At 42.2% G+C, this 25,831-nt stretch overlaps 1 protein-coding gene across 1 annotated transcript in view; it reads right to left on the bottom strand.

Annotated features, from left to right (window-relative positions):
- Positions 1-4,657: 4,657 nt before the first annotated feature.
- Positions 4,658-25,831, bottom strand: part of HACD2 (3-hydroxyacyl-CoA dehydratase 2) — a 104,651-nt gene continuing 83,477 nt past the window's right edge. Inside the window, exons 5-7 of the mRNA XM_047099485.1 lie at positions 15,521-15,642; positions 12,972-13,150; positions 4,658-7,732 (exon numbers count right to left, since the gene is read on the bottom strand). Coding sequence (XP_046955441.1) covers positions 7,650-7,732; positions 12,972-13,150; positions 15,521-15,642 — 384 coding nt within the window. The 3' untranslated portion in view covers positions 4,658-7,649. The remainder of the gene's footprint in view (positions 7,733-12,971; positions 13,151-15,520; positions 15,643-25,831) is intronic.

Here is a 25,831-nt window from a genome sequence, read left to right as displayed (position 1 = left end):
AGCCTGATGTGGGTGTGGGGCTCAAACTCAGGGGCCCAGGATTTGGTACTGCTGGGTCCCCCAGTCTACTTCCAAACCATACCATCATTTCTAACATCCAGCATGATGGCACCCCCAACTTCAGCCAAAAGACAAGGACTAACAAATGTACACTGGATTTCATAACAAGGTCACCAGTGGCCACCAACAGAGCTGTGTCATTGGCATGGTAGGAAGCACCAGGTGGTAGTGAGATGGGAAAAGAGTGGGAGGTGGGAAGCAGAGAAGTGCTTGTAGCCAAGCCTTCCAGGGAACAGGAGAGAGGGGAGTAGTGGGGTGCATGGGGGTCCAGGTTAAGATGGGGAGGCAGTTGATGGGAATTTTTGGCAAAGAGCACAGAGAGGGCCAGATGGCCAGAGTCAGGTCCCTGAGTCGGGGCGGGGGGGGGGGGCAAGGAGGAGGTTGGAAACACCCAGAGCACAGAAGAGCGGTTAGCTTTGGTAAGAGGTTAGAGGGCCACCCCTTCCATTCTAACAGGAAGACACGAAAAGCCCTCTGGTACAGGCACATTTATAAATTTGGTGACAGAAAGTTACAGGAGTTGCTGTCTGGTGGCTGTTTTCTCTGTGAAATCGGGGGTGCTATCCTGGGTTGAGTGAGTCAGAGGTTTAAGGAGGATGGAGTTTGAAGGGAATCATGGACAGTGTGCCAGGCAAGCAGTCCCAGGCGTGAGAGGCACAGGCAAGGGTAGCAGCTGGACTGATCCCAGCTTGGGGTTTGGCCATGAGGGTGCAGTGGGAGGGCGGGAGGGCAGGGAGGTTTGTGATGATGGTGAGAATGATGGAGTCTGGCAGGAGGGGCTGATGACGAAGGTTGAGGCGTCATGGGCGGGGGAGCCTAGGGAGCAGGGAGAGACCAGGAGCAGAGTAAGAGCTAGAAGCTTCAGCAAAGCCATGGGAGGATGTGGGCAGAAGAGGGCAGGACACAGACCTGGAGGGACCCTGGTGGGTGTGTGTGGGAAGGGAGGGCCTGAGGGCTAGTCCCAGCTCTGTGTCTCACTCTACAGCTTCTGTTTCCTCTGCACAGTGTTGAGTGCTGGCTTCTCGGGCTCATAAGGGGTCTACGTGGTAAGCTGACATGGGAGGATGCAACACAAAACAAAAGGAACTGGAAGGCTTTGTCAGGTAACAGTGCACACAAGGACAAAGCAGCCACCCCCTGGCAACATTCGGGAATGTGGGGGAAGTGTGGAAGACGGTCTCCTGACACCAGGAGTCTCAAGGAGGACACGAGCCTGAGTGAGAGGCTCTGACAGCAGGCACTTGAGTCTGCGTTCAGAAACCGGGGTGTAAGCGCAGGAGTGGTGGCTGGACTGCTCCCAGCTTGGGGTTCCAAGCCCATGTGGCCCTGGTCTTCTCAGGGTTGTTGGTCCCAGCCAGGTCTTCTCTGACACGTGAGTGCACGTCCACTGGCACCTTTGATCTTCACCGGAGAGCAGCAAACGGCAGCCTGTCCAGAGCTGCTGACACCTGGGCTTTCAAACAATTCATTTACCTACTTGATGATGGTGGATTATTAAAACAAAAAACGAGGAAGATCTTCCTAGATCCGTGGCTAAGCCCCCATCTCTTGTTTTGTTTTGTTTTTTTCCTGCCCCGTGGATGGGTTAACATTCCTCCACCAGGAAAGCTGCCACCAACCAATTAGTATTGTTCAAGGTGTTCCAGGAGCGTCAGCCCTGAAGATGGTTCGAAGATGAATGCTGAAAATAGCTCTGGAAAATCCTACATTAGCAACCCCCTCTCTTGGAGATTCACAACTTGCATTCACATGTAAAAAGATCTGAAAAGTTTAGTAGGAGAACACACTTTTTGTTTCAACTTTTTAAACCACAGACTCCCACCCTCCCAACACACTCCCCCTCCTGTCATCACTCAGAACTAATATTCTGTGCAATTCCCTTTGACATACGCTAGTCAAAGAAACCACTTTCAGTCGACTATTTCTATGGGCCCCGGCACAATCAACTTGTGTGTTTGTTGAGGATTACACGTACCCTTGGTTATCTATCTGGTACGTCCAAAATTGGTGTCACTTAAACAGCTCTCTCTCGAGGGAGACTTGAAGCCCGTTAAAGAGTGAGAATAACCCACGGCATGAATAGAAGCATTTTGCATCTGTGAGAAAACCCAGTCCAAGAGTCAAGTTAACTCACACCCACAGAGTGTACAGGACATGCTGCAGACAAGCATTCTCGGGGCCAGACGCCGCCTTATAAGGTGGCCTGACATTTTCTCATGGCCCAGGCCACCCTCCAAAAATATCCGGAGACAGAAGCAGAGTGGGAACTGACCTCTCCGAACGTTTCAAAGATGAACAAGCAGTCTCTCCGGCTAAACAGGGGCGCTCACACCTGCCTTACGACCAGCTCCAAAAGCCCCGCACAGTCCGTGCTGGGGAGGGTTCTGCAGTGGGAAGAGAACAAATAGATGGATCCTCAGCACACACATCCAAGCTGGTCTCTTCGAAAAAGTACCCCTTCAGAATATGCTTTGAGACCTGCCTGTCTTTGCTCTATACGGACAACAGAGATCCGTCACTAATTTTCATTAGTGCGCCTTTCTGCCCCAACGGCGATGTCCTCTGGTGTCCTCGGGTTGAAGCTTAGTTCCAAACGCCTCACGCCAAGGCCCCGATCGCTTGTGAGGTGCTGCCCCCCAGCGGGGCAGCCCGGCTACAACAGTACGGAAATGGAGTTTGGCCTGCAACCAAGTGCAGTTATCTGAACTTGTAGCCACAAAGGTCAAAGACAGATGTAAAAGCGCTGCTGTGGGAGTAATGCTCTGGACCTAGTGAGCAGAAAACGCAATTTCCAAACGACATAAAAAGATCTATGAAATGGCACTAGGTACTTATATACACAGCCTTTCTCATATTTTATTTTTGCTCATCAAGTGATGCTTTTAGGGTGAACTGCCTTTTGTGGGAGAAAAAGATTATTTTGGTAGCGAGATCTGCCCCAGTAACACTAAGGACTATCCTTCTAATTTTGAGAACTAAAAAGATTAAATAGTCTCTCACTTTAAAAACAAAGCATTGGTCAAAAACTCATACAGCTCTCTTGTAACTCTGGTTCTCAGCTGCAGGCAGGGGAATGTTAATAGGTATGGCTATTTTTGGTAAGAGTTGCTTAGAACAGTTTCTTCACCACTAAATTGTATGACAATGAGCCAGTCCATTTGTAAGGCTGGGATTTTTTTTTTATTTTTAAATAATATGAGGAATCGCAAAGCTAGTCTCCATTCTTGTTAAAGGGAACAGAACAACACAGCGGTATTTTTGGAACAGTGTGTGTAACAGTAGGTCTCTTAATTATACCAGCGGTAATTCCTCAGGCTAGAGCTTATTATGTTAACATAGGACACATAATTGCCACAAAATATGACAATGACAAATTAGAAAGCCCTGGTTTCCCATTACCACACTAAGATTGTAAAGGTTGGATTTTCTGGGTAGCCTCTACTATTAACTTTACCATCTGTTCCTTAGTGTTAGTGGAAATAATTCTTTTCATAAATGAAAAGCCTATCTGAAACAGACTAGACTGTACACAAGAGTGATTCTGTAACCACCGTGCTGGTCATGTCTAAGCCGTGACAGCAGGTGGGAAGAAAATGTTCCCTTTGGAACAGAGACCAACAGTGATGGTTAAGTCTGAGAAGGACATGGCAGACCCAGCAGTGGCCACCTTACTGCTAGAGGCACATAAGAAAAGGTCACTCAGAGATCGCCTTCTAGAAAATACCCATCCCATGGGCACATCAGCACTTTCACTCGGAGGTGAAGAGGTCTGGGGTCTATAACTAGCAGGCCAGAAGTGGCCAGGCGGGGCGCATCCTGTCAGCATCCCTTCCGCCACTACCTACTGTGAACTCGAGAGTGCATGAAGTGGTTCCTCGGATGGCTCTGTAGTTGGGGACATTTTCATGAGGTAGGTACTTGACCACATCTTGTTTTTCTTTCTTTGTCTTTAACGTTCATCTATTTACTTTGAGAGACAGAGAGTGAGCATGAGCCGGGGAGGGAGAGAGAGAGAATCCCAAGCAGGGAGCAGGTTCTGTGCTGTCAGTGCAGAGCCCAATGTGGGGCTCAATCTCACGAACTATGAGATCATGACCCGGGCTGAAATCAAGAGTTGGAGGCTTAACTGAGCCACCCAGGCGCCCCCACATCTTGTTTTAATACAAGATGAACTTTGGTAGGCAACAATATTTCCCCTCTTAACTTATATTAGAAAAGCGAGATTAAAAAAATATCGTAAAAGAACCCCCAAACCCCAAAACACTGTAAGACAAGGATCCTCGATTGTTTACCGATTTTCTTAGACTTCCTGGTCACTTATATGTGGAATTCCCTCGTGTCCCTCTGCAGCCAGGCTGAGAGGGGTTTGGTAAGCTTGAAGACGGCCTGGCAGGAAGAATGACTTTTTGGAAACCTCTTAATATAATCTGTCTATTTCTCCTGTCAAGTGCAGAACCATTATGAATAGCAGAAATAGATTTTAAACCTCTCAAAGAAAGAACTGGAAGCCGTGACAGAACGGAAACTCTTCCATATTCCTACAACGCCACGTTTAGGCCAACTTAATGTGAAAAATCACTAGACTCGCTGGTCAGTATTTCAAATCCAGGCAGAGCACACACCAGTTTATTTTGAAATGCAACACAGATCCATATTTTATGAATACAACTTATTACTACATTAACGTTATCAGGTAAAAACAGCTTCCAAATGCATGCATAGAAAGTTAGATATAGTCTTTGAACTCCTTATTTCTAAATATACAAAAAATACATTTAAATTATATAATTTTAGTGAATCAAAGACTTATAAAATTACAATTTTGGTTTTCACAACATAGAAAAAATACAAAAATGACTATATATATGGTTGTATAATTTTTTACCCAAATTTCAAAGGAGCAGTATGTACTGGTTTTGATGTTTTACAATGTTTTATCTAGAAACTCAGAGTTGAAAATAATTTGCAGGTTGTACCACGTCAACGCCAATCTTTTATTATAAATGAATAACCGAAACAAACGAGTAGAAATGAGGGCACAATCTTCATATGCCTCGCAATTTACCTCTACATCTTCTAAACCCTTCCCGTGGGAAGTCTGCTCCAGAGGAACAGCTTTTATCTGGAAGGACAGTGCTTTTATTCCATGACTAACTCTCCCTGGTGCCTTTGATAACGGTCAGTACGTGTTAAGTGAGTGATCCCAACCTGAGCAAACAGAGCACAGCAGGATGCAGATAAGTGTCTACAAAGCACTACTGCATACCCCAAAGAATTCTCTGCTGGAAGGTGGTCCCTGAAGGGGGTAACCTGAGATACCCAATCAGGTGGGCAGCCGGGCAGGTGACGCCTTTGACTGTGTCCTGAAATGAAAACGGGAAGTCTGACAAAATACCCACCGAACACCACCTTCCTCGTTCACACGTTAAGGTGTGACAGTTGGTGGGGTTAGATGTTCTCAATTCATAAAAGAACACTGCCACTTCAAAGGAGAAGTTAATTCATGTTGGAGATAAAAGAAACCAGATACGGAGGGAGGTGATGGCCGCGCCGCACGCACGCCTTACTTATCTGCCATGAGCCTTTTAAACGCTGATGGACAGAAGTACACACAGGGGTGGAGACCCTTTTTGAGGAGGGAGTTGCGTGCTGTGTTCTTGCTGCCAAAGTTCAATTTGGTGCAATACCACTGTTTGCGACAGACCGTTCTTTGTAAATAGCGACAAATTATAACAGAGAGGCCCGAATAAAACCCCAGTCCAGCGATCCTGGAAAATCTACATTTTTTTTTTTATCCCATCTTCTGGAACTATCCCAGAAAAGACTGAAAAAATCTTACCCAAACTAAGTAATAAGACTAATGTAACTCAAATTGTTTCTGTTTTACAGTAGAAGTACATTTTGGAAAAAGAAAAAGCATGAAAAATAGTCTTTCCTCTATATTTAGTTTATGAAGTACAAGAACAGATTCTAATCTCAACATGCCCAAGTTAAGAGTGCTGACTTAAAGAAGCAGAATTTTAATGTTCAATTCAAAAATAATTTTATTACGCATCTGCCTGCATTAAATTTTAGGCTGCATACTTTCTTCTCATTTTCATCTTAATTGTCAAGCTTTTATGAAAATAACACTTAAAAAATTAGTTTTCCATTATGACATTCTTCTGACATTAGCAACTATATGTTAAATAACTACTCAGTAAGCTAGTAAGCTAGGCTTTTAAAATTTTTTAAATCAACCATTAAAAAAGAAAGGTGGGGGGTGGAAGAAAGAATCCACAAAGAACATTCTGTGTTTAAAATCTAATGCACATCTGAACTTGGGCTTTACATTTTCATCAACCCTTTCTTGAAGAGTCTTAAATGCACAGCTGAGCAATTAAATGGCATGAAGATATGACAGTAATCAGCCCATGTCCACAGGACACTATCTCTTGGTTGTTCCAACACATGGGGATGACACTGCTTTTAGCTCATGGCTGCCCAACGGGAACATATCGCTGCCTCTGGACTTACACTTGGTGGGACTTACACAGGACCATAATTGGGAAAAGTATCCCAACAGAAGAGTTGAATGAAATTTAAAAATAAAATAATAAGGGTGTATAAACCTGTCCCTGAATGTTCTTCGGGATTACATTTCTAAAGTTACACCTTCCATGTGCTTTCAGTAACAGATTCTCTAACTCCTTATGGGACTTGACCGGCTTTGGGTCCACAAACGAGAAGAGCTATTGGTAAATACATTACTCAGGGGTGTTCTGAGAATGATACTGTGAAAGGTACTTGTCATTTACTAGCGATTGAGCTTTCCCTTTCTGAGAACTGTCACTATGTTAAAATATGATTGAGGCTGAGCCCTGGATAAGATAGGTTCTCTACGATGTACACATACTAAGTTCAAGCACGTTTCTTAGTGGCAGGCAGTAATGACTCAACTGAAAACAAACAAAAGGGTTCTAGTTGTTTTCAGATTACAGGTACTACCCCAAAGCTTCACAGACATATACATTGTATAATTAATTCACTAGATATGAGGGGACAGGTCCCAGCCATAATCTCAGAACATTCCAGAGAACAAAGTTTGCCACTTCAAAAATACAGAGTTTCCAGCATGCGGTCAAGCGCTTTGAAAAGGGAATGCTAATAAACACACTGCAGACTGAAACAGAACTCTACTGCAAGCCGGGCATTCAGCTGGTACAACGTCATTACTCAGACTGTAACTCTCAAGTATTTAGTGTTACAGATCTTTATTTATCAGATACAAGAAGGAAACAGGAGGATATAAAATGCCAAATCCCTTTCCAGAGCCATCATAAATATTGGGAACTTCTGGTTGAAAAGCATGCTGAAATGGACCGGCCAGGAGGTTTTATGTAACAGTTTTTGTTCTTTGTTTTTGTTTTTTGTTTTAAATAAAATCCCAGGCCTGTGTGACACTGGATTTTGGTTCTTGTTTTTATTTTTTTAATACTTTAAAAATAGTTCTTACTTATTTTCTATGAAACGTATTGGGAACTCAAAAAGTCTGCAGCATTTTTTGTCATTGAAAAGTTTGTTTTTTAGGGGTGTGCAGAAAGCAGGAACTATTCAAATTTCTTGTGTTCTTCAGTATGAGAAAGGACCTTTCTTCTCTGGTGTATCATGTGGAAGTATAACTGGGGAAAAACTGAAAGAAAAGAGAGTATTGGTTAAAGAGATCACTTAGAATTGCTTAAATCTAAATCACTTAAAATCTAAAGCATGTGGACTTGAGGTCCTCTCTGACTCTCTACTTTCTCATCCCTTCCCCGAGGAAGGGAACAAAGTACGCCTGGGGAAAGGGAAGAAAAATGCAGAGGGACTTACCTTTTCCGGCTTTAGCTGAAGGGAAAAGGGTGGTGCGGACCAGAGTGACACAGAGTACCATACTACCATTACCCATCAAGATGCCACAGAGCTGCCAAATAACATTCTACCACCTCTAATATTATCTTCACACTTATTCTCTGAGTTGACATTTAGTGACAGACTTACCATTCCTGTTTACAGAGGAATTCAGGCCCCAGAGGGAGTAGGTGACTTGTCTGGTTTCACGGCAAATTCCTGGCAATCAGGACCAGTCTCTGGGCTCCTGACACTCAGCCTAGCCCCTTCTGTCACTGCTGTCACCTGAGGGTATCTCCCAAAAGTACTTCCTGAGAACGGTTGTTCTTTGAATGGGAAGACTGAGGAGGGGGAGGAGGGCTATGACATTTCATCTGAACATGACGAAGCCAGGTTTGGATGTAGAAAGTCCTGATGAAAAGTAAGCTAGTATCTTAGGGACTGGAGATTCTGTTCTTGGTCACTTCATAGATTACTTTAAAAGGTACTGGTTCTCAAATAAATGGGGTGGCCCCTCCTCCCTTAGGAGTATTCGGAAATTGTGGGGAGGGGAGTGTATATTTGGAGGAGGAAGGTTACTGACATTTAACATTCGAAGCAGGAATCCCAAAACCTGCAATGTGTGATAGTCCCCACAACTAAGAGCTGTCCCACCCCAAATGCCTATAGGATTCCTGCTGGGAAATGCCAGCTAAGCCACCTGCCTTCACAAGGTTACTGGGAACTGGGGGTTCAATAACTGTGTAATAACTCCAGTGGGATGGTCTTAAATGTACAATATGCTTCCTCCTCTTCCCTTCTCAACAGCTCCAGTCTCTACTTTGTAGACAGTAACCTGTATTTCTGGGCGGGGGGGGGGGGGGGGGTGGTAATTTCCACTATTCCCCTGACGGTTTCTTCCTTTTTAAATGGGTTCCACGTTGGCCAAATTTCAAACGGTCCTCCCGAAGCACTCTAAGACATCAGGGGGTGTGCGCACATGGATCTGGGAAACCGCAGAGGAGGCGCCGGGTACCGACCAGGACTGCCATCCACTCCACTCGCTACTTGTAGGCAGGAAGTTATTCGGAGAAAAGACCCAGCTTGTGCGCAGAATTCAACAGGGAGAGAACTATTCTGGTACGAAAGCCAGAAAATTTGACAAGCTCTATAATCTAAAAACTGGAAGTAAAGATATAATTAAACCATAAGGAATGCTAATTGCAATCATTTAAAAATGTGGGGCCAGTCATTTTTCTATAGATATACTTTAGTAAAGGGAAACTTTGTGGCAAAGTACACTAAGGACTTTTGCACTGGTTGCAGGGCTGGCTAAAGCTTCCACACTAGTTCAGAGGGGCTGAGGAAGGATGACCTGGAAGCCATTCGTTAGACCCTTGGTGGCAGCAGCAAGCCGGCTGAGTATCCTCCTCCCCACGGGTGAGGGCCAGAGGTCAGAGATGGGAGGGCGGATATGGCTGTCTCATTTCTTTGCAACTTCGGAGGTTTCTCTGTGCCCAAGCAAAGGAATGTGTGTGGAGATGGCCAGGAGAATGGGGGCCCTAGGGCTGGTGGTTCTCTACAGTTCTAGTAATGATTTCTTGGTGATCAGAACTTGGGTGATGCTGTCTCCATCTGAATTACCCACATGTTTAGGCTGAACCCAACTATAAATGGCCAAAACAATTCCAGATACATGGCTACTATTTTTAACCATGGACTCCAAAGAAGAAACCCCCCCAAGACAATCTCGACCTGACAATAGGCTATTTTGCATTCTACCTTCTTCTCTCCCAGTTCAGCACACACGGAATGGGGATGGTTGCTGTGCACTCGAGGGTTGTGGTGGGGGTAGGGGTTCCTCTCGTGAGAGGAACACTGGAGGCTGAGAGCAAATGGAAGTACGCTGCCTGGGAAAAGTGTCTTCTCAGTGTCTCTGAAAATCGGAGGTGTGGTTATGCTTACTGATGACCTGGAGGGTGCCCAACTTCTCAGTGTCCTCACCCTACATCGGTGTTTCTCATTTCTCAGCACCCCCCTTTTTTGTTTTGTAAATCCCAACCCCTACAGCCAACTTTTATCAATGTAGGGGGCTTAGGAAATGTAGACAGGACTTAAACATCTACAAGTCCCACAGATACTATACACGGTGCAGCTGCAGCAAGGTGGGAGAGGGGCACCTTGCAAGGGAGTGAGGGTGCTTCCAAAGCACCCCAAGAGGAGAAAATTCCCGGGGTTACAATTTGGGTTTTATGTGCAACAATGCAAAAATAGGTCAGGACCATAAAGAAAGGGTGTTTTTTATATAATACACGCATATTACCAACTTCCCATTAGAGAAGATAGAAAGAAACTGAAGTTGTAGAAAGAACACCAAATTTGGTCAAGGCTGGATGTCAACAGCAACCTCTCTTAACTCTGCATTTTCTTCTTATAAATACAAAGTTTTGGAAAGTTGGAAATGTACTGTTGGCTGGAATGAACTGTACAAACTGGTCTCAACAACCTAAACAACTAAAAACATCCAGGGCAACTGGCTCAGGCCAAAACCATAATGAGTGCCAGCAGACACAAATGATTTATATCTGAAGATAGGGCCTGGGCTGTCATCTTGACCCTGGATTGGGGTGTGTGTGTGTGTGTGTGTGTGTGTGTGTGTCAGGGATTTGGAGAAAATCTGTTAATCTTTATTTGAAATCAGCCCTTTTTCTTGGTCTATAGGAGTTAAGCCACCTTAAGAAAGAAGTAATATAGACTTTAACCAAGCCAAGTTCTTAGCAAAACAAGGCTGAGAATGGAAGAAGGGGAAGGAACCCAGGTCAAGAAAGCCAACTTCTGTGGAGAACCCCAACCTACTCTTTGTGTTCTCTCCTATCTCTCAGTCTTAAGGCCCATAAGGACAATCCCACGGAACGGAGTTTGTTTTCCCTCAGGAATCACTATCACCTGTGCTTGACCAGGCCCCTTAACTAGATAAAGGGTTCAGTATAGGCAGAGGCAAAAGTCTGGGCACTGGTTGGCCACCAGACCACAAAAAAGACTAGGAGGTACAGAGAGACTCAGGCTGTCCTGGAACGAAGACCTTCCTTCTTTGGCAGACTAAGATCTTATAGCATCTCTGAGGTAGGGTCTCCATAATTTGATTTCACGATACTATCCCTGCTCCTTTGCCAGTTATCCAATCTGATACCTATCTCTTATTCATTCAAAACCTTTTGCTGATTTAAAAATTAAAAAAAAAATTTTTTTAATGTTTATTTTTGAAAGAGAGATTGTGTGGGGAGGAGGGGCAGAGAGACAGGGAGACACAAGCAAAGCAGGCTCCAGGCTCTGAGCTGTCAGCACAGAGACAAAACCGGGGCTCGAACTCACGGACTGCAAGATCAAGACCTGAGCCAAAGTCGGATGCTCAACCACCTGAGCCACCCAGGTGCTTTTGCTGATTTTAAATAAATCCTGTGGTGCCCACTGGGATAACGTGTGCTACTCTGGGGGTGGCAAAACTGCAACTAGGAACCGTGGCTCTAGATATTGGAAAATGGGGGGCACCTGGCTGGCTCAGTCGGTGGGGCGTGTGGCTCTTGATTTTGGGGTTGTGAGTTCGAGCCCTTCGTTGGGTGTGGAGATTACTTAGCCTGGAGCCTGCTTCAGATTCTGTGTCTCCCTCTCTCTCTGCTCCTACTTTGCTCATGCTCTCTCTCTCTCTTTCTCTCTCTCTCTCTTTTAAAAACAAACATTAAAAAATATAAATGAAATAAAAAATATTTAGAGACTGGAAAATGAAACTCGAAGGGAACGAAACTAGAAAGATGAACAACCATAAGCTAATTTTGACTCTTCTCTATTTATCTTTTTTGTTTGAAAATCAACTACCTTTTTAATTTGAAGAGAAAGGGCCTTTGGCCACCACGGTTCCAGTACCAAAGAGGAGGACTTGATAATTAATAAAGAGTGGGAAATGAATCATGAAGCAGAATTACAGTCCAAGAATTTCTTCAAGATAAACGTTCACATGAAATCTGGATGTAGTTTTTGTTTTTTTGTTTTTTTTCTCACAACGCATGAAATGCAATTTTCCACAGAGGGACACAAACATGTCGCTTACGATTGTTAAGATGATTCATTCAGTTCACGCTGTGGGCTGAAGAAAAATCCAACCTTCCTGTCTGAATTTAACCTGAGGTTTAGGGGAGAATATAGCATCTTACAGACTAAAATAAAACTCACAGTCACAATGGCTATAAAAATAGCTAAATGAGAAGACACATTAACGTTACATAGCCTCGCCTAGAACAAAATCTTTTTGGATATGTGAAAATCAATCATAGGATTTCAAGTGAATATCAGAATTTGAGCAAAGGACTAAACAACTCTTCCTCAGCAAACAGGATTCACTTCACAGAAGCCTCAAACATGGCCATTTCTCTTTGTTACTGAATACGCTGATAGGCACATCTGATTACCTGTATTTCAACCTTTAGCAGGATTATTAAAATAACTGGAAATCATCCTGAAGAGAACATATGTCCTGTTCAGATGATTTTAGTGATTATTTCCAAACAAGAAAATAAGAAATATGGAAAAAAATATATTTTTATTTTGCTATTTGTTTCTAGTTAACTATCGGTTCCTTAAAAATGAAGTAACTATTTTGATACAATAAAAATGCAAAAATCTCTTTACAGTGTTTTCCAAATACTGTAACAAGCAGTTCTCAAGAGACAGAAAAACTCACGGTAAGTCTTTAATGGCCTTTTTTGTTTTCTACTCAGCACGTTCCCTCAATAGGTAGTTAACCTTTCTTGGTATTCGCTGTTTCAAACCTACACACTGAGAAGGGCTGCATTTTGTCAGCTATCTTGAGAATGGTTCATCTTTATTCAATTACTACCAGAGAAAATTCCCTCTAACAGTCAGCATTCAATAAAAACCAAAGCGTTCCCAATAAATCAGATTTACATTTACTTGGATATGGTATAAAAACATCCAAAGGCATTTAACTCTAGTTATTGTAGAGCCAGTTTTAAAAACATAAATAAATATATGTATAACTGTTTACTTACTTGGAATGTAGGAGATCATTATCAGAATTAGGAATGCATAATAGTCAAAGGAGAAATTGTACTTGTTAGGTAAACTGATGGAGTACAGGCCCGCCTGTCTGACAAAGGGCAAAGCAGCATATATTGTGAGCAACTCTCCTGACACTCCCATTGGGTACAGCACAATGAAAAGTGTGTACCTGAAACAAAACAGAATATTCATGACTGAGGCTCGAAGCCAGCACTAGTAGAAGGATACATTCCCACCCTTCTAATCCGTACAGGTTTTCCAGGAAGCTACTGTTTCTACTTTTTCCTGTTTGCCCACTATTTAAATTCAGGCTTTACAAGCCAGTCTTTGGAAAGGGCCTATAGCAGGTATGTCTCTGAATGTTCTAAAATAAAACATAATAAATGTGTTCGGTCAGCTTACAATTTGTTCAGTTTGGCCCAATAAACAACATTCAATACAACTCCCTAAAATAACAAGGATGATGCCAATCATTGGTGAAGTAGAGGCACTGAGTCATGGTTCATATAAGGATCCTGCCCTGTGGGGTAGAAGTGGAGCTGGGGGCTTTGCAGGGAGTTGGTGGGGGAGACGTTAGAGCATGTAGCTAGAATCCCTCCAATGTATACCAAACTGGTCTGTGGACTGAAAAACATAGCGCATCCAGTGTGCTTTTAGTGCTGCTATTAGCCAAATGTCTGTACATGTTATTGTGAAAAATGAAATATATGCTAATTTTAAAAACCTTAAAAGTTCCTAACAGCTTTTGGTCACTATGTAATTTTTCAAAACCAAAACAAAACAAACAACCCAACCCTACAGTTACTATTACAGAGGAGAATCCACACAATTTTTTTCACTTTAAAAAGGAATTCTCTATGTTTCAAAAAGAATTCAGAGAGAAGTTCATCCTGTGGAACTAACTGGAAATCATTCGGAGGTGTTAGTATTGCTAAGGAAACCATCAGCTCAAATTTTAAAGAGGCTTTGGTGTTTGTAGCTGACAGCGAGCACTCTGGGTTCCAAACTTCCAGGTGCAGAAGTTGTGCTGAGGAATCTGTGACAAAGAATGGAAGCCGTGTTCACCGTGTTCCCCGCTGCCAGCTTCAGCCATGCTAAAGAGGACAGTGGAAAAGGAAGATTCTTCCATAGGCCATGGACAACCATGGACAAGAAAATCATTCTCCACTGATAAGTTCAGGGCTGGGCAGCCAACTCTCCCTGTAACAGACCAGACAGCTTCCATGATGCTTGCCTGGTTAGTTACTAATTGCTATCTTTTCCCATTCTTCCCTTTTCCTAATAAAATTGTGTACTGGGGGGAAAAAGGAAGTTTGCATACTTGAAATGTTGGAAACAACTGATTGATGTCTCTAATTTAGCCATCAAACTCATAAATTGTCTAGGACGCACCATTTTCCTTCTATGAAATGAGCAGTTGGGTCCCAAGAACAGTTTTTTTTTTTTTAATTTTTTTTTTTCAACGTTTATTTATTTTTGGGACAGAGAGAGAGACAGAGCATGAACGGGGGAGGGCCAGAGAGAGAGGGAGACACAGAATGGGAAACAGGCTCCAGGCTCTGAGCCATCAGCCCAGAGCCTGACGCGGGGCTCGAACTCACGGACCGCGAGATCGTGACCTGGCTGAAGTCGGACGCTTAACCGACTGCGCCACCCAGGCGCCCCCCAAGAACAGTTTTGATCCTTTTGCTTTGTCACTCTCCCCACAGTCTTCTCCAACTCAGAACATTGCTCACAACCGTCTCCTGAATTAGTTCAGATAAATGGATGAACTGTCAGCCCTTTACCCAATTCATAACAAATACTGCTGGCAAAAATTATCAAAGCAAAATAAAATTGCTAACATTCTAAAACCACATGTATCGTTTGTTATGAATTAAAAATTGAGTCATAGCCTCTTGGCAAAACTGAGACTAGGAGAATTGGACTTGGTCCAAAAAACATAAGGGCAGGAGCTCATCAGTAAAATTTGGTATGAAAAAAAAGAGACGTTACATCAAATCTCTACCAAATAATTTAAATGAAAATAATTGATCCGGGGCGCCTGAGTGGCGCAGTCGGTTAAGCATCCGACTTCAGCCAGGTCACAATCTCGCGGTCCGTGAGTTCGAGCCCCGCGTCAGGCTCTGGGCTGATGGCTCAGAGCCTGGAGCCTGTTTCTGATTCTGTGTCTCCCTCTCTCTCTGCCCCTCCCCCGTTCATGCTCTGTCTCTCTCTGTCCCAAAAATAAATAAACGTTGAAAAAAAATTAAAAAAAAAAAAAAAGAAAATAATTGATCCAATAAAAATAAGTATATACAACTTAAAACAGTATTTCTAATAATCAAAGTTAAGGAGCATCCCTTATCCTGATGAAATCCGAAGACCAGTCTCATATCACCAATCCCAACACCTGTCTCATAGAATTAAAAAAACCCTGAAGTATAGTTGACATCATATATATATTTATTTTTAGGAGCTTGGAGACAATATTTAGCAAAAAAGGACAAATACAGTGATGGATCACTTCAAAAGTTAATCTTTATCCCATGTACTTTACCTGGCCCATTTGATGAGGTAAGGCAGATGGTTTAATAGACTGAAAGTATAAAAGGAGTAACGGATAATTTCTGTGATTGTCCAGGCAATAACAAACAGAAGGACACTGTCTTCGCTCTGAACCTGAAGGAAAAGGAACAAAAGCAAAAGCAAACACATAAAACATTTTAACAAAGAAGCTGCACCAGTGTGCAGCACCAGCCACGCCCCCTCCCCGGCCCCCGCCCTCTTGCCGAGCTAGGGGACTGAACAACTGGACACAGCCCTGGTCTGTATCCTTGGTGGCCACAGCACAGCACAGGAAGAGCCTACCTACCACATATAGGAACACGTGCCTATCACAACAGCTGTGTAGAGTCGAGTGATTAAGGGCCAGTGAGAAGAACTCAGCTTACTGATGAGTAGGAGGGGCAGAAACAGGAATCCCACGAGTTAAAGCCCACAGGAAAAAACAAACACAGATGAGTGTTCTGTCTGCTGGCCTGCTGCGGAGAATGTGAACTGATGTTAGTGGGAGTCAAGACTAGTTAGATACGAAGGTAGCAGGGCAAACTGGTGGCAAGCTTGGGGTCTGTCTGTTAACAAGAATTTTAATTTGATCTGCATGACAGCTAAGAATCTGAGGAAACTTCAAAGAAGGGGAACATAGTGCCTGAAATACAACTGAAGATGAGGCTAATTCACTGGGTAGGATGAATTCAAGTGAAGGAAGAAGAGCCAGAGACTGTCTGAAAGGCATAGCCCATTTATTCTCTCCCATTGGTGATTTCTTCCCCTGAAGAAGCCTGGTTTAACTTAAAAATTATAGAAACTTCCATGCTGACCACAGGAGGCTCTGGAATTTCCAGCCTCTTCTGGATTATTTTCATGATGAAAATAACGATAAACTTGAACACAGCACCCCCCCCCCCAGGTGGTTTTTAGGTTTTAGATGCCTTGGACTGCAAATCTCACGTGGAATGTATTTCCACCACACTGGCATTTGCTTTCAGTGCCTCCGCCATCCCCCCAGCCACATTTATAATGATCCTGGTCCAGGCTTGAAGACCAGTAACAAGAAACTACCTTATACCCAATTCACTCATGGTTTCTTGAATCTAATACAGGCAGTCAGAGAGCTGGATGTGATTAAGAAATTCCACTGAGTAAACAGGACAGATTTGGACAAGATGGATGTTCTCTGCCTTATTCCTAACACCTAATACAACAAAGGTACGGCATTCTAACCTTAACTTTTCTTCCTTGCATTTGCAATGTGAATACTTTTTCGCACTTATATTCTTCCTCAGAGAGGGTACATGGAGCGATCCACCTACGCAATAAAATAACTAGTCATTTACATACCTATTAGCTAAATTGCTCTGACAAAGAATTTCATAAATGCATAGTTACTAATCCCTAAAAATAATAAGAATTTTGCACTGTCAAGAGCAAGAGTACTTTTTGTTTTCCTGGTGCTCTTGTATTAGCCCGAGTAAAACCTAAATACCTCTGAAGCTTTTATGTTTCATTTTTCAGTCTGTCCCCAAATCCTTGCTTAAAACCCACCTATACTAAAACATAATTTCAGAGCATTTTGCTTTTTGATGTATTTTGTAATCTTCCTCATCTGAAGATCTGTTTTACAGCTATGGGATGAAGGCTTGCCTAAAGATCTCTGGGTTGCAATAGGGAGCCCTTCCAATATTTTGCATTCTAATCATCTTGAAAGCAGGGAACGTGTTTTATTCATCTTCTGATTCCTAAAAGCACTTTGTGCTTTTTGCTAAGTGGAGCAAACAAATTCAATTCTAATCAGGTCACTCCAAGATTAAGTTCCTGCTTTGGATACCTGATATTAGTTTCTGTATAGTCTTAAGTGGCCTTCCGAAAGACAGGTAACAAACAACCCCCCTTGCACTTTGGTCCAGCCTCGGGGTTACTGGACTCATTCTCTCCAGGCCCAAGTTAGACTTGAACCAAAAGAACGGAAACAAGCTTACACTCAGGCTGGATGTGAAAGCAGGTGCTCCCAGAACCCAGCTGTGAAGACCATGTTATACAAATGGTACCTTCAGATTAACAGGAAATACAACACTGTTATTAAGAAGGTACTTGGGTAAAGTCAGTGATCCAAGCTTGTCTGATTTGTAAACAATTATCCAATGACACAAAACAGGGACAGAATGTAATGAGTTGAAGCTAGTAAGATCAATGAGACTCAAACGGCTATTTGTATACCTGTGTTCACAGGAGCGTGATTCACAATAGCTTAAAGGTAGAAACAGCCCAAATGTCCATCAACAGTTGAATGGTATATACATACAGTGGAATATTAGTCAGCCTTAAAAAGGGAGTTCTGACCCATGCTACAATGTGGATGAACCTTGAACACAATTTGCTAAGTGAAATAAGCCAGTCACAAAAAGTACTATATCCCACTCATCTGGTACCCAGAGAAGTCAAATTCAGACAGGAAGTAGGACTAGAAGGCTGCCAGGGGTGAGGGGTGGGAGGAATAGGAAATAAATGTTTAATGAATACAGAGTTTTGGTTTGGAAAGATGAACAATGTTTTGGAGATGGACGGTGCTGATGATTGTACAACCACAGGAATGTACTTACTGCACCTGAACCATACACTTAAAAATGGCTAACATGGACAATTTTGTTATGTTTTACCACAATAAAAAACCCAGTAAGATAAAATTTAACCAGGCTAACTATTCAGCAGCAACAAAATGACTCCACCACAGAATGGAGAAGACTCAGCTTATGAATCTGGGAGATGAGCAGTTTTTAGTGAACTACAAATTTCATATGTGCCAACAGGGTGCAGGTGGTTGTTCAAACGACCAATCAGCCAAACAACCAACCAGTATTTGGCCACATTAATAGTCTCATCCCAGTGATTCCATTCCAAATAGATTAGATCCCACCCAGAGGTCTGAGTAGGTTATGAGAACCCCTTAACAAGCAAAGCTTACTTTGGAAAAGGAGAAGGTTAACTACTTCAGAATATGTAAATGAATATTGTGTACAACTGGCATATGGACACAAGACTAATGGCAAAGTTAACAGGGAGTAAATATGCCTGGTTAAAATAAGAAGTGTGTAACAAACCAGTTGACTAATGAAATAGGCCGCCCCATGAAGCCGTGTGCTTCCCGACTCTGGACACAGTCAAACTGAGACTGCTCAGGAGAAAGTCCTGAGCAGGGTGGAAGGGTGACTTAGAAGCAGCCAATGAAAGCTTCCAGCTGCTGTTCTTTGTAGAGAGGGGTGGGGTGTGCATATAACCTGTACATGGGAAAGGCACAAGACTCTGGCTAACCCTAACCTCTTTGCATAAATGGAAATTTTTTTAACTGGAAAAAAAATGGGTAGAGTCTTTTAAGAGTACTTAAAAATAATTTTCCTTTATCAAAGAACATGAGAGAGGAGAGAATAATTTAAAGACCTCCCTTCATTGCTGACTACTGAGGGCATACCATGGGAATAGTTCTCTGGCTCTTTATCCCCGACTCTAAGGTCTTCAGGGCTCCGCTTCTCCTCTCAGGTGGCTTTCTCGGGCCCTGACACAGGTCTGCACACAAGGCATGTGCGGGGTCAGTGACCCTTAACTCAAATGATACCCTTTATTTTCTTTCTTTCTGGTTTGTTTTTGTTTTTAAAGCAGGAGTTGGGAACACTTTTCTAACACGTGGGGAGCCTTTCTATCAAAGGTCAATGACTCAGAGAAAAAGATCACTTAAGGTAAAAAAAAAAAAAAAAAAAAGCCAGTTTAGCTTTGGAGGGGTTTTTGGAAGGGCTAAGGCCTACAATTATAAAAAGTTCAACTTAGCTACTCTTTGAATTAGGAACTAGAAACACATGATTTTATTCATTATCACGAATAAGAAGTTTAATATGCCTACACAAAGATGTGCTGGCAATCGTCACACAGCATTACCCAGAACAGCTGAAAGTAAAAACAACCCAAATGTCCAGCAACTGGCAAATGGATAAACAAAATGTGATATAATCCATACAATGGACTACTATTTGGCCACACACAAAAAAGAAATATTGATACATGCTACAATATAGATAAACCTCAAAAACATGCTGCTGAGTGAAGGACGCCAAATGCAAACTATTTCATTTATATGAAACGTCCAGAAAAGGCAAATCTAGAGACAGAACGTAGATTACTGGGGCGCCTGGTGGCTCAATTGCTTAAGCATCTGACTTCAGCTCAGGTCATGATCTCGCGGTTCATGAGTTTGAGCCCTGTGTCAGGCTCTGTGGTGACAGCTCAGAGCCTGGAGCCTGCTTCAGATCCTCTGTCTCCCCCTCTCTCTCAAAAATAAAACATTAAAAAAAAAAAGAAAGAACGAAAGTAGATTACTTGTTGCCATGGGCTGGGAGTGGGTTAGGAATGAACTTTAAAGGGCATGAAGGATCACAGTGAGGTGATGGAAATGCTCTAAAACTGGATTATGATGATGATTACACAACTTGGTAAATTTACTAAACAGCACTGAATTGTACACCTAAAATGGGTGAATTTGATCGTATACCTCCATAAAACTATCTTTTAAAAAAGAATATGACATTTAAGCTTTTTTTTTTTAAAGTAATCTCTATGCCCAGCATGGGGCTGAAAGTCATGACCCCAGAGATCAAGAGTCACACACTCTACCAACTGAGCCACCAGGCACCCTGATGTTTACTTTAAATTATATTATTGCCTTTTAAGAGAAAAGTAGGTATGTGTGGGGGGAGGGGGGGAGAAAAAGGGAGATAAAGGAGGTTTATCAAGGTTTACAAAGGAAAAGCAGGGGACAAAGGGTTGGTTGCCAAAAACGTCTGAAAGCCATGTTTCAAAGTTGCACATTTGCAATCGTGGCACAAATGGGAGTGGGAGTGGGGCGGCTCTGCCAGTCTGGAAGCCTTCCTCTGCCCAGTGCAGTCAGCGAGCTGCGTACCGGACCCTCCGTGCTGCAGACGGCAGGTTTCCGTCCCCTGCTCTACGGCGAGGGTGGAGGCGCTTGGGTGTGGGAGGCTTGTGTAATTTAGCCAAGGGAGTTTACATAGAAATTCAAGCTGGAGAAACAAATGGGTGCAAGAGAAAAACCTTTACACACAAATAGCATCATATGTTTGACTTTAAAAGGCTCAGGGAGTATCAGTACATGAAAAGCTGTCATTTTTATTACATTCAAAGGAAAACAGATGGTGCCACATAAGAAAATCACTATTGTAGAAACCTTATTCTTCTTAGCATTTCGGAACCTGCTGCTTCCCGCTCTGGTTATTTTAAAGAAATCCCAAGATCATGCTTTATGATAAGTGTTCTTTCTTCTCCTTAATACCCCCTTCATTTGTGAAGAGAGGAGATTTTGGTAAAATCTAGAAGGCAAGGACTTGAGTCTCTTCTTGGCAGAACTCTGAAGAGTATGTTTGTCTTAGTCTGCTGGGGCTGCTGTAATAAAATACCACAGACTGGTGGCTTAAACGACAGAAATATGTTTTCTCACAGTTCTAGAGGCTGAGATCAAGGTGCTGGCATATTTGGTTTCTGGTAAGGGGTCTCTTCCCGGTTTGCAGCTAGCACCTTATCATCACGTTTTCATGTGGCAGGGAGGGGAAGGGAGAGCCTTCTAGGGTCTCTTCTTATAAGGGCACCAACCTCCTCATGAGGATCCCACCCTCATGACCTCATCTAAACCTAAGTACTTCCTATATGCCCTCCAAATACCACAATACTGGGGGTTAGGGCTTCAACACACACATTTGGGGAGAACACAATTCACTCCACAGCAATGTTCCTGACCAGGTGTTGGCAAGCTTTTTCTGTAAATGGCTAAATAACAAATATTTTAGGCTTTGCCTCCAAATACTTTAGGCTCTGTCATGTATTCATCTTTGTTGTTTCTCACACCCTTTAAAAATGTAAAAACCATTATAAATTGCAGGCTAGATTTGGCCCACAGGTCAATCCCCATTCTAGGTTCATATGACCCCTCCCTCCAAATTTTCCCTTCATACGACCTGTGTACAGATATCATTCTTCAGTCTTCCTTTGACAGACTGTGTGTGTGTGTGTGTGTGTGTGTGTGTGTGTGTGTTCGGGGAGGGGATCAATTGTTTGTGTGTGGTAAAATATACATAACATAAAATTTACAAATTTAACCATCTTAAAGTATATAATTCAGGGGTATTATTCACAACACTCACCATGTTGTGCTACCATCACCACTATCCATCTCAAAAACTTTTCATCATCCTAAAAAAACTATGTACCCAGTAAGTAATAACCCCGTATACCCCTCTAGTCCCTGGTAAGCACAATTCTATTTTCTGTCTGTAAGATTTTGCTTATTCTAGGCACCTCACTTAAGGGGATTCATACAATATGTGTCCTTCTGTGTCTGGCTTATTTAATTTAGCAGAATGCCTGCAAGGTTCATCCATGTTGTAGAATGTACCAGAATTTCTTTCCTTTTAAAGGCTGAATAATCCATTGTTTGTATACATTATATTTTGCTTGTTAATTCAACTGTTGATGGACATTTGCGTTGTTTCCACTTTTTGGCTACTGTGAATAATGTTACCATGAAAATGGGTATACAAGTATCTGAGTACCTTGTTTTTGATTCTCTTGTGCACATATCTAGGAGTGGAACTGTTGGATCATATGGTAATTCTATATTTAACTTTTTGAGGACCTGCTAAACCAATGGCTGCACCATTGTATACTCCCACCACTAGTGCACAAGGGCTCCAATTCTTCACATCTTCATCAACACTGTAATTTTCTTTCCTTTTTTTTGTGATAGTGGCCATCCTAGTGAGTATGAAGTAGCATCTCATTGTGGTTTTGACACACAGTCTCTAATGATTATTGATGTTGAGCATTTTTCATGTGGTTATTGGGTCATTTGTATATCTTCTTTTAAGTAATGTCTAGTCAAGTCCTTTGACCATTTTTAATTGTTTTAGTAATCCCTTTTTAATAATTATAGTGAATAAATACAATAATTGTACTCAATAGTTACTGAACTCTTACTATATACAAAGTATGTTTTTATATATATTACCTCATTAAATCTCCATTTTGCAGATGAGGCAAGTGAGCCTTACAGAAATTGAACCCAGGTATGTGCCCCTAAACTCTGAACAATGCTCTCTCTGTCTCTCAAACGTGTGCACGCACACATCCACCCACCCACACCTGTTGTTATGGGAAGAACACCTCTCTTACGAAATCAAGAAAACTTCAAAGAAATCCATATACAAGAGCCTAGAGAACAGATAAGGAATATCAAGAAAGCTATGACTTCTTCAAAAAATGTGGCCCACTTCTCAAAAGGAGATAATGGATGGACTGAACGGAATAGGCTCATTGAAAAGGATTGGATAAAGTATGAAAAATTCTAGGTCACTGCTGTCCAGAGATATCTTGAATATACCCATGAAATGAATTTAATCATGAATCAATTGACTTGAGATAGAAACCAACATAAGAAGTTGAAACAAACCCTAATGAATTCCCTACAGTTAGTGTGAAACTTCTTCCCTGAGCCTTGCTTTTTGCTAATTATCTTCAATGCTTTTTTGTTTTAGCCTTGTTTTATTTCCTGAGTTTAACTTACTGCCAACACCCCTAAAAATCTATCTCAAAAGCTTGTTTCTCTTTTCTATCTCTGCTCTGCAGGAATAAAAATGCAAAATATTATTTGAATTCAAGATGAAAACAAACTTATAAATATAAAGATAAAAAAGAAAATGAGAAAAAAAGAACAGAACACCTTTTGGGATAAGCCTCTAGTTTTCCAGAGAAGTGATCTTCCCAATCATTTCAAGTTTGTGTCTGGGTAGGCATTAAGATTCACCTAAATGTCTCTTTTCTTTCCCCTCATGGAGGAGTCAGCATGGGGGATAAAAAGCTCGATGTGGTGAGGGGCAGGGAGCCACATGGACATGGAAGACCAGTGGGTCTGGAGGCCAATGACAAGGACAGAAGAGGGAAGGTTGGGGGGGCTGCAGACAGGTGTGAGCCAGAGGCCTAGCAACTGAGGATAGGGAGGGGAGGGAGACAGAAGAGGTGATGGGTAGAAGAGATGGCCAGTGTGGTTGGGAAATCAGTTACATGGAGTAAAGACTAAGCTCAGCAAAGAAATCAATATGTTAAAAAAAGGGTGGGGGGGGCTTCATATTGTTTGAGAAGTATTTACAAACAGGGAGGGAGGATGCCAGAGAGAACACTAAGGTGTTGGATTGTAATTGAAGGAATCTGTATGAACTCATAATCAATCAGATACATATACACACACCCACACAGAGCTATATACTTTTAGATGTATGTACAGTATGCATATGTGTGTGTGTGTGTGTGCGTGTGTGTGCATGCGTGTATATCTCCTAGCTTCCTCCACTGAAGGGACCTAGAAGCATTAACACTCCAGTAGCATGAAGCACCTCAGCTACCCAGATCTTGGGTCCTTAAATACCATCTCCCACTAAAAGGAACCAGAGCTCCTTGGCAAAATGGCTGATTCCAAGGCTGGGCCGGAAGTACAAGATAAGTCTGGAAATCTTTTTTGTCAGAAAGTAAGAAAATGCTCAACAAATGAAGAGATAAATCAAAAGGACAAGGAGAAAGGGCTCCCACTGGCCAAATCAGACAATTTTAACATCAAAGTAAGTAACAGATTATAATCCACTGAAATGCACAGGAATTCATGAGTCCAAACTAATGATATAAATGAAATAAATGAATAAATGGGAGAAAGGGAAAGCTATTCCTTACAGTAGGAAGCCACCTAATACATGTAAAATGGGTGACAGAAATAGAGGATCATCACCTAGTAACCACCACGGAGTGGCTGACACAGGCAGGAGTCATTCCCACAAAATACTCATCAATAAAAAGGGGAAGACATTACCTGAAGGTGGGAAAAGACCGACAGGAGCATGTGACTGGAGTCAACACCACTGGAGCCGGATGGGTAGTCATGGCACACTGCCACCTCAGGTGATGCCCTGAGAAGATCACAGCACCATTTCTCTAGTATTCTTGCCAAGAATGTAGGACTTGAACTGGTTATGAGGGAACACGGGATGGATGTGGGTGAAGGGTCACTCTACAGAAGTTAAGGCCTGTACTCTTTAAAACTGTCAAGGACATGAGAAACAGCAAGACTAAGAAGCTCTCTCAGACTGATGTGTCTTAAGAGACCTGACATGTATGTGCCATGTATGTGGCAGGAATACCGTAACAACCACTCCTGTCCCCGGGTATCCTAGTGTTTAGCACAATACCCAGAGCACAGAAATACTTAGTAAATATTTGCCATTCCAGAAAAGAAAAGAAAAAAAAAAAAAAAAAAGCAAAACCCAACAGTGTTTGGGCAGCTAGTGAAATCCAAATGGGGCTTGTAGAGGAGGTGGTAGTGTTCGATCAATATCGGCTTCTTGATTGGAAGGCTGTAGGAAGCCATCACCTCCACTGCAGGTGATGTAGGAGAATGTCTGAAACATGAACTTGAGTGTCGAGGGGTGACAGGACAGAACGTGCAGCTTGCTTCGAGGTTCAGAAAAGGACAGATGATAATGGGTATATAAAGACAGAAGAAAAGGTGATGGGACAAATGCAGTAAATGCCAACAGGTGGGGAATCTGAGTGGAGGGAATCAAGAGCTTTTGTACTTTTCTGGGGCCACAATTAGAAGCAAATACAACTATCATTTAGTTTCTAGATATACTGTTCCTGATAGGAAGCCTCTGAATCAGCTGGAAGAGGCAGGCTGTATAACCACAAAAAGATACAAGAACATTTACAACACAGCACATAAATAAGAGCACACTAAAAGAGGGTAAGTTGCGAAGGAGTAATAGACTTAATGCTACCTCTCAATTTGTATTGTTTCAGATGGCAAATACCCTGAAGAAAGGTCCACAAACTTGCTTTGAAGAGGGGTTAGCTTTAATTATAAGGCAAAATCTAATTTTTAATAAATGCTTTAGAGTAGGATAATAATGATGATTAAGATAATGATAACTCCCATTTGCAGGGCTAATTACTCCTTAAGTATGATAAAAGTAATTATGTGTAAATTTTCAACAGCTAACTGTGAAACTATTCAAGTATAAAAAACATTCATTTCTATGTGAAAAATCAATTATATCTCTGTCTTGGACCTCAGGACATGGAAAAGAATTCAAAACAGCTGCATAGAACTTGGTCACTAAAATTTTTTGACAAGTTTAGATTACATTACAGTGAATATGTAGCTAGAACTTACTAAGCACTTCCTAAGTGCCAGGCACTATTCTAAGTGCTGCGT

The sequence above is a fragment of the Lynx rufus genome, unplaced genomic scaffold, assembly GCF_022079265.1.
Source record: "Lynx rufus isolate CCGP_SWC_20201006 ecotype Redwood Valley unplaced genomic scaffold, mLynRuf1.p SCAF_5, whole genome shotgun sequence".
NCBI classification, from domain to species: Eukaryota; Metazoa; Chordata; class Mammalia; order Carnivora; family Felidae; genus Lynx; species Lynx rufus.
Note: the sequence above shows the minus strand (reverse complement) of the source record. Positions and strands in the feature narration are given on the sequence as shown.